Source organism: Vigna angularis, chromosome 10 (genome assembly GCF_016808095.1).
Source record: "Vigna angularis cultivar LongXiaoDou No.4 chromosome 10, ASM1680809v1, whole genome shotgun sequence".
In the NCBI taxonomy this organism is placed as follows: domain Eukaryota; kingdom Viridiplantae; phylum Streptophyta; class Magnoliopsida; order Fabales; family Fabaceae; genus Vigna; species Vigna angularis.
This window is the reverse complement of record NC_068979.1, coordinates 7157284-7170347: the sequence shown is the minus strand read 5'-3', so window position 1 is coordinate 7170347 and position 13064 is coordinate 7157284. Positions and strand designations below refer to the sequence as shown.

At 41.6% G+C, this 13064-nt stretch overlaps 1 protein-coding gene across 1 annotated transcript; it reads right to left on the bottom strand.

The window, feature by feature from the left end:
* On the bottom strand, positions 1-4477 carry LOC108335440 (phosphatidylinositol/phosphatidylcholine transfer protein SFH3). The gene is made up of 15 exons (XM_017571460.2): positions 4259-4477; positions 4019-4141; positions 3740-3926; positions 3303-3402; positions 2898-3164; positions 2606-2683; positions 2409-2510; positions 2280-2329; positions 2030-2123; positions 1842-1913; positions 1650-1706; positions 1175-1319; positions 755-912; positions 575-649; positions 1-493 (listed from the first exon to the last, which is right to left on the bottom strand). Exons 2-15 carry the CDS (start codon positions 4023-4025, stop codon positions 482-484), a joined length of 1404 nt encoding a protein of 467 aa, XP_017426949.1. The 5' UTR covers positions 4026-4141; positions 4259-4477; the 3' UTR covers positions 1-481.
* Between the last annotated feature and the right edge of the window lie 8587 nt (positions 4478-13064).

The window sequence follows — 13064 nt, the reverse complement described above, 5'->3', positions numbered from 1 at the left end:
TTAAAGTTGAAGACAAAGCAAAGAATTTGATGGGTCGTAGAAAGTTTTGGTTTGATGTCCGGTTCAGGCCAGCATATGATGCCCTTTTGTTAGTTCTCTTCGTTAGTGCGACAGGAAAAGGGAGCTGTTTTCGTGAGTTAGTTTTTCAATCCATATGTCAAACATACTCTCTAATTTTGTACCAGACAATTATTCATTCTGTACGGACATAATAGGGCTGCCTTAACCGCCCTATATTATACTTATAATACTATACATAGAGAGTAAGTCCTATCCTAATAGAGACAAAATCTGATTAGCATAATTCATATATTCAGCATATGCTTTTCTTCTGTCGTTTAGAAAATTTACTAGTTCTCATGTAGGAACATTGTGTTAGAGGGCATTTGGAAAATCTTCCTGAAAGGCACAAAACTAAAACTTAATTCCCCGTTGATCTCTCGACCTCCACTTCGGCCATCCACTGATTTCATTTGCTTATTTAAAAGAAGTACTGCAACAAAAAAACCAAAATCCTTCAGTAAACAAATAATTCTGCAGCAAGTACCAGAACTTAACAAGATGAGGCACATACGAATCTCTTCTTCTTCTTCTTTTTCTCAATGTAAGCAGAAAGCTCTTCTTGCTTAACAAGTGAATCCTCCAGAGCCTGACAATGCAGAACCATTAACACGATTACCCAAATGCGCCTACTAAATCACTCTGCTATGCTTTTAAGTTATACTTTAATGGCATGTAATGAATAATGTTTTACCTTCTTGGTGGCCAAAAGTTGCTGCTCCAAGTCATCGGCCCGAGTCATAGTTGCATTAAGCATTTTCTCCTTCTCGGGTGGCATGGCTGCAGGCTGCTTATTCATGGTCACCATTTTTTCCTCCAACTCAGCCATGCGTTTCATCACAGTCGCAAACTCTGCAGGAGACAAGCACGTTGCAGGCAAATTGGTCAAAAGCGATTGAGCAGAAGAGCCTTTGATAGACACTGGACACCACGGACTTTAGATGTTTTAGGAATCACGAATTTTTCAATAACAAGATAAACAAAAGAACTGATGCTGAATTAATTAACGAATGAATCCACCACGTGGTGATTTCCTACTTAGTATATGCTTGGTTCTAAAGAAATAAATTTAGCATAGAATGATGGAAGAAATAAAATTGTATTCAACGTGTACCTGTTGATGCTGCCGCTGCCGCCGCCGCCGCCGCTGCAGCCGCTGCTGCCGCAGTTGGATCAACTGCGTCATTAGGTTGGCAAGGTTTCTCGACAGCCGCTGGGGCTAACTCCACAGGCTTGGGGGCTTCAATAGTAGCAGTGACCTGAGAGGCTCGAAAGTGAAAATGTCACAATTATACCTTTTAATAAAAATATTTAATTTTTAATTCCTTAAACATTACTCAACGTTCAGAACTAAAAAGAGCATTCCTAAAAGCCAGTAAGATGAAATAGAACTCTTGAAATGTTCTTGAAACTAGAAAAAAAGGAAAGGCACACGCATGTTCAGTTCGTATGTTTTCTGGTTTCATAATTTGTCATCTGTAAAAACATATAATAGATATTCTTCCATTTAGTAAACATAAAATATGTTCCTATTTTAACTCTTATAACAAGTGTATTATTGTTATATTAAGAATTCATATTTAACATACCACTTCAGCAACGGGAGCAACCTGAGGGGCTGCCTCGAACTTGGGAGTCTCGGGTTCCTGGGCGTATATGCTCACTTATTAGTTCAAAATTTCATAAATGAAAGAAAGCGGAGCATTTGAAGAGGCTCAACTAAATGAAAACGAAATGTATCACAAGATAATCAAAGAGCTAATTAGAATGAGCTATCTGACCTCAGCGATTGATTTCTCTTCCTCGTGTGAGTCACCCTTTCTTGAGCATTTGTGAGCACCGCTGTGAACCATCTGCAATTCCATAATACAATAGGTTTATGAATGATACATACCAAAACTATAGCTGAGGTTATAAGTAGAGAAGGAAGGGAAAGAAAGAGGTCAAATAAAATGGAGCACAGGCTTACCTTTAGTATTTCTGGATCCTTCCATGGGCCCTTATCAGAGCGCATACAGCCTCCTTCACAAGTACAAGTACCTCCCAAAAATTCAGGCAACTCACTGCCAAAGCAAAACCAAGAAGCTTTTCAATAACCTTTCATCAGTTCTATAGAAAGACTTCAAGGTGGACAATGAAGGCAGAGGAATCAATCAAAGAGATAAAAAGTATATGTGAAACAAGGTAAACCAAATGCTGTCACCTATTCATGGACTCACCTTGCATCAATTATTTCTAGCAATTTGGTGTCAAACTTGTTGCCAAGAACCTGGAAATTTATGTTTGAGTGACATTATTATATTTTTCTGACCAAACAAGCAGATTTAGGGTACTGTTTATATGCTCACATTGATTTTTGCTGTGGTCTTAGGATCAAGGAATGATTTTACGGTGTTCCACAGTATTCTGAATCCAGAACCTGCATTGATGATGAACATGCGGTTCAAGGTCTGCAATGGAGAAACCATGTACGTAATATTACTCAGTAATCCATGATATTTATTCACAATAAAATTTTAGCCAAAGTAGAAAAACTAAGAAATACCTCAGGATAGTTATCACCGTCAATCTTCTGAAGACGAGTAACGAGTTCCCTAGCATGTTTGTTGAAGCTTTTAAGCCCCTGTGGCATTGATTCAATATTGCAGTTTTAGCAACTTCTCATATTTTCCAATTTTTTCTCTGCTATTCATGTCAGGATTCATTTTCAATCCGATAAAATACTATCTCTCGGCTTTTAACATTTTCTCATTTAAGCTACGCTATGTTGAAATGCCAATTTTTTTTAATAAATTATGACTTCATTCTTGGCGCATATGATTAACTATTTCTCTTACCACTCCCTGCACATCGAGGATAGTTGTACTTTGATCGATGTGCTTTTTTGCAGCAATCGAACAAGCTGCAAACTTCACATCAAATGTCCTCTCGAACTCCTTTACATGGTATTTGATATAGCGATCCATGGTTGTGACTTGCATCATTTTCCCGGCATCGACTTGGCCTAGTCTCTCGATATATACAGGCCTTCCCTCTTTGTCCACTCCATGGTGTCCTTGGGGATAATATTGCAAAACTTCATCAATTTCTTTGAAATCAAAGTCCTGGTATAAAGGAAACAAAAACGCACATAAGAGGAAGGAAACTGGTTAAATAAAACTCTCAACGTGGAAAGCAATAACATTCAAAAATAAAATAAATAAATCCCCTCAAGTCTCAAAAAACATTGTCATTTCAAGTACCTCCTGAATAGTGTCAGCACCAAACTCCTTCCTCCATTTGAGCATTTCAGTCCACATTTCCTTTGTTTTCTCAACATCAAACTTTCTGGCCTTGAGGAATCTATTCAACAAAAATACAAGTGTATTTCAACTTCTTATTTTAATCAATGACATGAGATGATATGCAAGTACACATTCATTCTAGGACAAGGAACAAATAATCATGCAGCATGCTAGCCATATGATAAACGGAATCAGTGTGGTCATGTTTGCACTCATGTTATGACCATTAGATGAAGATCAGACAACAGAGACTTTGAATATGTTTTAAGCTGATTGGCCACGATAAAATGAGTCTTCTGATCTTTGTCCATCGTGGGATATGAGAATGCCTTTAAATGCGAATGCAGAGAGTCTGAATCCATATATAGGGAAAGGCATAGGAAAGGAAAAGAGACCTAAGCATCATATGGTAATCATCGTGTTTTGCAGGGAGTAGTTCGTCCAAAATAAGAGCTTGACGGAACTCGTCAACTATTTTCAACTCCTCAGCATCGTGGACATCCTCAATTTCAATGGACATGACCTTGCTGCTTCGCCTACCCTTTTTCGTCAAGGAATTCCTCAGTTTCTGCTTGAAAGAACCTGCCAGACATTACAGCATTCAAGAGCCGCATCCATGATAATAACAATAATAATAATAATGATAAGTTAACCAGTTTTGGAAGACATAGTACCAGACATGGTGTCGTTTGAGTTGACAGCTTCTCTGGGCTTGCAGGTGTTGAAATGAAAGTCGATTCAAGCGTACATATCACTCAGGGCATTAAAGGAAAGAAACACAATCCCAAATGCCCTGCCTGCAACCGCATCAACCAACAATTCATTAGATACACACACCGCATCTTCTTTTTCTTTTCATTTACCTTTTAAGGATAACCCAAAAACAATAAAAATGAAACGATTGGAGACGGTACCGGTGAAATCGCGCTAGTTGTGAAAAGCAAGAAGGAATATTGATGCCGAGACAGTGCGGGAGGAAGAAAAAAGAAGAAAGAGATGAATGGGAAGAAATTCTTCTTGGAAGAGAAGAAAGCAGGATGAAGAAAAAGGGGTTATAGAGAAGACGAGGGTTATCTAAATCCCTCATGCTGAAAATAGTTAGTTTTGGACAAACGGGCGAAAGACAGTGAAGCGCCATTGACAATGCTGACCAAGTGTGAGTAAGAGCGTAAATCTCTCTTTCAGAATTAGAAAATACAAGAAGAAATGAGACATGACAAAAAGAGACAGAAAGATCGGTTTGGGAACATGTTTAGGCGAAATACTAGGATTTTGTCCTATGTATGTCATCATCGTCAGTTTCGTTTCAATCATGTGTCACTTTTTATCACACAATCTATAATTGACCGCCACGTGTTTCCCTCTTCTTTTCTACTACAAACAACTCCAATAAAAATTTGTATTAACATTTAAAAATATAATAATTTATTCACTATAATAAAATAATTACATGATTTTCTAATTTATCGCTTTATACCCCCACTTACATAATAAATATATCTTTAAACTATTTAAAGATTTAAAAATTCTTAAGAATATATAATTGATAAAAAATAATTAATATTGTTCTTAATTTTACAAATGAAAAATAAGTAGAAGCGCAAATTTTCTAAAGATTCCACATTAAAAAAAGTAAAAATATTTATAATTTTATATTATTCTTTATTCTATAATAGTATAAATATTTATAATTAAGTTTATGATAAAAAAATGTTCATTAAATGAATATATGGAAATTAAAAATATTTATATTTATATAATAACGAGTATTATTCTTATATTATATACAATAAATATTATTAATAATTAGTATTCAATACATAAACTTCTTAAAGATATCGAAAGAAATTTAATTTATTTTACTCTTCTATTTCTTATAACTATTTTACTTACACATTATTGGAAAGAACTTTAACTAATATGAGTAGATTATCAAATTAAATGAACCAAATACAAATTGCTTTGAGGTAAAATAAGTTACAACTGAACAAATAAACTTGTGGCTTAGTAGTTACCATATATTGATTATATAATACGCAAAATATTTAAATTATAAAAAATATTTAATTTTAAATCAGTTTTACTGTATATTTTTAAAATAAGTTTTTGTTAAACATTGCTATTATATAAAAAATTTATTAAAAAAATATAAAAGCATATAAAATCCATAAAAAAATTATATTACACATATATTAAAAAACATATTTATTATAAAAAAAAAACTCATGACTTCATTCTTAAAAATAAATCATTCCATACTTTAAATTTTATAAAAAAAAATCATCGACGTATTAAAATTTTTATCATACTATATGATCATACTCTACCAAATGTAATAACTTAACACATGTATCAGTTTTTTTAAAAGTCGATTCAATTAATTATCAATTAGCTTGATTTATGTTAATGTGAAATGCTTTTAATACTTCGAATATTGTTATTATATTAACTTATTTTATTTTATTATGTAAGGTTGTTTATTCAATTATATATGGGAAAACAGATATTTAATAGTAATGTTTTAGAACATTTAGTTAAGAAACAAAATTCAAATGCAATTGCTTAAATTCTTGTGATATTATTTTTCATTAAAAAAAGTTTTACTTCCATAAGATGCGTATTGACGTTAATACAAATTCTTATTTAATAAATTATAAAGATACAGATTTAATTTTAATTAACTAGCAGCAATTAAAACATAAGTAAAAAAATATAAATTTTATTCCTGTTGAATGTTAAACATAACTTGTTAACCCACATTAGTACAACTAAAAATTGGAGTTGGATGGATTACACTGAAAACCAATTTGACCAAAATCATTTAAATTCATAAATGATTGTGTAAATGAATGAACCACTTTGTTTTGATAACTCCATAAAAGAAAAAAAAAAGTCATTTCAACCAAATTATTGTTACAAGATTAAAAAATAAAATAGCAACATGTTTCGACGGTGTCCGGGCGGACCCTGTAAAAACACACGAGCTTACTGTTGATGGCGGACGGGGCGGATGACGAATGCTGGAGACGGGCGGACGAGCGATGGCGGGCGAACGGACACTCGAAGACGGGCGGGCGAACGACGAAGACGCACGGACCGACGCAAGCTGCACTTCCGAGCGGATGAGAAGATGGGCAATCGCTGTTCCATGCTCTAAACCGGACGGACGTTCTCGAGTCCGGACGCTCGCTTTCTGCACCAAGCTGGACGGGCGTCCTCCCCTCCTGGCGGATGATCCTTTGCTTTCAGCTCCAAGCTGGGCGGGCGTCCTCCCTCTCCTTGGCGCTGCTCCACCCTCCCAGTTGGGGAGGGGCCGGGTACCTGCTAAAGGCACTCCGACGCTCAAGTCAGTAATATGACAGAGCGATTGTGATGCGTGTATGCATCGTTCTCAAGTTGGTCAGAGTTCATACCTGAGACCTTTATTTATAGTGAGTTGTAATGGGCTTTTACCTTTTGGGGGCCTGGGAACGGCCCAATAATACCTTAATCTTCATTAAGGACTTAATGTGTCATTTAGCGTTTAACCGTGTAATCAGCGAAGTGCGTCGGTTGGGAATGATGGACGGTCAGGGACGTTACCCTAGGTGGGCGTCCAGCTCTTGGGCGGACGTCCGATCCTTGGGCGGACGTCCATCTCTTGGGCGGACGTTCCACATTGGGCGGACATGCCAACCTTGGGCGGACGTTCAGCTCTTGGGCGGACGTCCTACTTCTTGGGCGAACGTCCAGCTCTTGGGCGGACGTTCCACATTGGGCGGACGCTCCACACTGGGCGGACGCTCCACATTGGGCGGACATGCCAACCTTGGGCGGACATTCAGCTCTTGGGCGGACGTCCTACTTCTTGGGCGAAAGTCCAGCTCTTGGGCGGACGTTCCACATTGGGTGGACATGCCAACCTTGGGCGGACGTTCAGCTCTTGGGCGGACGTCCTACTTCTGGGCGAACGTCCAGCTCTTGGGCGGACGTCATATCCTTGGGCGGTCATCCGGTTTCTAAGTCCGGACGGTCCTAGACTATTTGGCGGACGTCCGGATTACTGGGCGGGCGTGTCTTATGCCGGGAGGACCTATCAGTACATAAGCCCCCGAAGCCCGAGCATAAGTTTATTGTGCGAAGGGGTTGTCCGTGCCTGGATGGGCGTCATTTTGGAAAACCGCTGGATCCATGCAAACTCGGACTAATGTTTATTTGGACGTTCGGTCTTTGTTGCTTGAGACGGGTGGCCGCTCGTCATTTTGGGCGGACATTTCATTCTGGACGGACGTTCCATCTTGGACGTCCCTTTTTGAGTGATTGGACGCTCGTTCACTCTTTGGGCGGACGTTCTACTTTAGATAGACGTCCGGTTCTTTATGCGAGTCGTCCAGGGTGGGCGCTCGACTTTGGTACTCAACAGGGGTGAACACTCGGCCTTGTGGCGCTCGGGCGGCCTTGGTCCTGTTTGCCACTTTGGGGGGCAGCCTTATTAACTGTTCGCTCGGTCTATGCTGGGAGGACTTATCAGTACATAAGCCCCCCCAAGCCCGAGCGTAATTTGATTGTGCGAAGGGTTTTTTAGATGGTCCCCGAATTGTTGGGTCCATGTGGTGGTCGACTTTGCGTACCTTGGAGGACAAATGGACGGATTGTTGATTGACGTCCCCCTACTCCAGATTAGTGTTAAATGCCAGATTCGGCTGTTGCGGATGGCCGGCTGATCGCTGAATGCCAGATTTGGCTAAGTTACGGATGGCCGGCTGATCGCTGAATGCCAGATTTGGCTAAGTTACGGATGGCCGGCTGATCGCTGAATGCCAGATTTGGCTAAGTTACGGATGGCCGGCTGATCGCTGAATGCCAGATTTGGCTAAGTTACGGATGGCCGGCTGATCGCTGAATGCCAGATTTGGCTAAGTTACGGATGGCCGGCTGATCGCTGAATGCCAGATTTGGCTAAGTTACGGATGGCCGGCTGATTCCTGAATGCCAGATTTGGCTAAGTTACGGATGGCCGGCTGATTCCTGAATGCCAGATTTGGCTAAGTTACGGATGGCCGGCTGATTCCTGAATGCCAGATTTGGCTAAGTTACGGATGGCCGGCTGATCGCTGAATGCCAGATTTGGCTAAGTTACGGATGGCCGGCTGATCGCTGAATGCCAGATTTGGCTAAGTTACGGATGGCCGGCTGATCGCTGAATGCCAGATTCCTGAATGCCAGATTTGGCTAAGTTACGGATGGCCGGCTGTTTGCTTTCTTGCCCGGCCAAGCTGAGAGTTTTTCTCGTTGGAACACTCTTTTTCACCAGCTTGGTCTTACTGGGGTGGGCGGTCCTTTTGCCCAACCAAGCTGAGAGTCGTTCTCTTTGGAACGCTCTTTTTCACCAGCTTGGTCTTAATGGGGCGGACAGTCTTTCGCTCCGTCGTCCAACCAAGCTGAGAGTTGTTCTCGTTGGAACACTCTTTTTCACCAGCTTGGAGTTTAGTAGGGCGGATGGTCTTTCGCTCCGTCGTCCAACCAAGCTGAGAGTTGTTCTCGTTGGAACACTCTTTTTCACCAGCTTGGAGTTTAGTAGGGCGGACGGTCTTTCGCTCCGTCGCCCAACCAAGCTGAGAGTTGTTCTCGTTGGAACACTCTTTTTCACCAGCTTGGAGTTTGGTAGGCGGACGGTCTTTCGCTTTGTCGCCATCGTTGCCGGTTACCTGCACCATGAAGGGAACATAGCGAATTTCAAGTTTAACGAAAGATGTGTCCGTACCTTGTAAGGCCGAAAATATGCTATGGCCAAATGGCCGAGAAAAGGTTGAGGCCGAATGGCCGAGACTGTACTGAGGCCGAACGCTCTTAATCAGGTGGAGGCCGAATGGCGAAATAGGCTGAGGCCGAAAATATGACGAGGCCGAACGGCCGAAATAGTTCTTAGATCGAGCGTCCTTACATGAGAAGGCCGAACGGCCGAGACTATGCTGAGGCCGAACGTTCTTAAATGTGGAGGCCGGACGGTCGATAATACACTGAGGCCGAGCGGGCCGATAATATGTTGAGGCCGAGCGGGCCGATAATATGTTGAGGCCGAGCGGCCAATAATATGTTGAGGCCGGACGGCCGAGAGTTGAGGCCCAATGGCCGAGCGCCTGATGAGGCGTGATGGATGAGCGCTACTATAAGCTTTTCGGCCGGTCGCTGGCTACAGCCAAGTGGACGGGCGCTCTTTGAAGCTGGACGGACGAGCGCTTGAGTCCAGATTTGGACGAGCGCTTTTTGAATCCGGGCGGACGAGCGCTTAGGTCCGGATTGGACGAACGCTTCAGTCCGGCTTGGTTGGTCCCCTGCAGTACAAGGGAAACATGATCGTATTTCTAGCTTAAAGGGCGTGTTCGTACCTTGAAAGGTCGAAAATATGTGTCCAACCGGCCAAGCATAGGTTGAGGCCGAACGGTCGAGATGGCGCTCGGGCTGATTGGTCGAGAAAAGGTTGAGACCGAGCGTCCTTACATGAGAAGGCCGAACGGCCGAGACTATGCTGAGGCCGAACGTTCTTAATCATGTGGAGGCCGAACGGCCGAGGACATATGTCGTGCGGCTATGAAGTACTGGTGATGGGGTTGTCCGTGCTCATTTCTTGTGGTCACCTTTGGGTAACCGAAGTTACACGACCCCACGGTGGGCGCCAAATGTTTCGACGGTGTCCGGGCGGACCCTGTAAAAACACACGAGCTTACTGTTGATGGCGGACGGGGCGGATGACGAATGCTGGAGACGGGCGGACGAGCGATGGCGGGCGAACGGACACTCGAAGACGGGCGGGCGAACGACGAAGACGCACGGACCGACGCAAGCTGCACTTCCGGGCGGATGAGAAGATGGGCAATCGCTGTTCCATGCTCTAAACCGGACGGACGTTCTCGAGTCCGGACGCTCGCTTTCTGCACCAAGCTGGACGGGCGTCCTCCCCTCCTGGCGGATGATCCTTTGCTTTCAGCTCCAAGCTGGGCGGGCGTCCTCCCTCTCCTTGGCGCTGCTCTACCCTCCCAGTTGGGGAGGGGCCGGGTACCTGCTAAAGGCACTCCGACGCTCAAGTCAGTAATATGACAGAGCGATTGTGATGCGTGTATGCATCGTTCTCAAGTTGGTCAGAGTTCATACCTGAGACCTTTATTTATAGTGAGTTGTAATGGGCTTTTACCTTTTGGGGGCCTGGGAACGGCCCAATAATACCTTAATCTTCATTAAGGACTTAATGTGTCATTTAGCGTTTAACCGTGTAATCAGCGAAGTGCGTCGGTTGGGAATGATGGACGGTCAGGGACGTTACCCTAGGTGGGCGTCCAGCTCTTGGGCGGACGTCCATCTCTTGGGCGAACGTTCCACATTGGGCGGACATGCCAACCTTGGGCGGACGTTCAGCTCTTGGGCGGACGTCCTACTTCTTGGGCGAACGTCCAGCTCTTGGGCGGACGTTCCACATTGGGCGGACGCTCCACACTGGGCGGACGCGCCACATTGGGCGGACATGCCAACCTTGGGCGGACGTTCAGCTCTTGGGCGGACGTCCTACTTCTTGGGCGAACGTCCAGCTCTTGGGCGGACGTTCCACATTGGGCGGACGCTCCACACTGGGCGGACGCTCCACATTGGGCGGACATGCCAACCTTGGGCGGACGTTCAGCTCTTGGGCGGACGTCCTACTTCTTGGGCGAACGTCCAGCTCTTGGGCGGACGTTCCACATTGGGCGGACATGCCAACCTTGGGCGGACGTTCAGCTCTTGGGCAGACGTCCTACTTCTGGGCGAACGTCCAGCTCTTGGGCGGACGTCATATCCTTAGGCGGTCATCCGGTTTCTAAGTCCGGACGGTCCTAGACTATTTGGCGGACGTCCGAATTACTGGGCGGGCGTGTCTTATGCCGGGAGGACCTATCAGTACACAACATATTAAATGTTACAAAAGGAAAAACACTTGAGAACCCTTCAATAAGATCCTCTTTCATCATAATCCCAAATTCTAATTCTTCATTATGAAACAATCTTAGTTGTAACTCTTCACCCTCCTAATTAATAAGTTGGAAAATTGCTATGTGACAAAAACTGTGCTTTATTTTATTCTTCAGTCAATTTATTGTTCCAATTTGTATTCTTGTACTCTTTCTTTAAATAAGAGTAAACGAAAAGTAAAAAAAAATTGTGACAAGGTGTGGATTATAATATGTGTACTCCTTCACTTGAATATATTGTATATATGGGTTATCTTCTTATTCATGAGTAACTTCACGCTTCCAAGTTCATAACTTGCTATAAGATAAATTATGAGATAAAATTTGAGGAAAAAAATAAAATTAAATAATCGTTACAATAAAATGACGAAAAGTCCATTATTAATAACAAAAATATATTGTAATTATAATTTTATCAGCAAAGTGATTGCCGGTAAACTTTATCAATAAATTGAAAATTTTGTTAGTGAACTTTATTAATCGACACAAATTTGTTACTTGATAGATTCTGACTCTCAGTAATATCTATAAGTAAAATTCACGATTGAGTCCATTTCTTACTCTTCATCTTTCTCTTCGTTTTCTTTTCTTTCTTTACCTTCTTCCTCTTCTTATTCTCCTCTCCTCCTTACAGGGTTGGTGTTACCACCACCTCCATGTCATCCCCCTCTTTTTCTTCCTTTTCACCCTCTTATTTCTCTTCATTTTCCTCTTTCTTTTCCTCCACCTCCTCCTCCTTTACTTCTTCACTAACATCACCAACCACTAGCACACCTCCGAGCCACTACCACATCATCATCAAGCCACCATCGCACCACCTCCTTATCCTCTTCTTTTTGCGAGAATATATGATACCTCAACCAAATGTATGATTGATCATTAATAGAAGCAATGTTGTACTCTTAGCACTATAATCTCTAGAAGTTGTTTGGGAAGGAGATGGTCTCACATTTGTGTATTGCATTTGTCTTGTCGCATCTAATTTCAACAAAATGTTAAAAAATGTAAAGTTAAAGAGACAACTAATAAAAATGTATACCTATATTAATTATTTTTCAATTTGGAAATATTATAAACATTATTAAATGTTTAGCTGATTCTAATGATTATATTTTCACAAGTTATGAGATAAAACAACCCACATTTCAAGCTAAGTTATTTCCTATGAGAGCCGAATTTCTACAAGTAGCTTCTTGAATAGACCAACTATCGTTGGAAAAGTAGATTCGAAATTATGATGGGACAAGAGGTAATAGCACAAGACAACAAAGTTAGTCAAATGTATGAACTTTATTTTGAAGGGAGCAAGATCATTGTCGATTTTCTCTTCTTAAGACAATTTTCAAAATAATCAAAACATGGTTTGTGGAACGATGGACAAAGAATAGATCCATGTTACGAGCCAGCCACAAATATCTGAAATATATTTATGGTTTATTAAGAAAAAATAAACAATGATTAGCCATGTGTCATGTTCAGAGATATAATTGGTAGAATTTTGTGTTTGATGTTCAAGAGATTTTCACTCCCCAACTTGAATGTCGTTATTCAATTCATTTATTGTTAAGTTAAATGATTGGTAGTGTGATTCTGGGAAGTTTCAAACTCTTGGCCCACCTTCATCATGTAATGGTTGTTTGCTCTTACTTCAATTTACAACTAACGACATTTGTAGACCCTATCTACAACCTTCAAAATATTTTCAGGGCTTATAAGGTGTAATTTTATTCTATTCAAAATG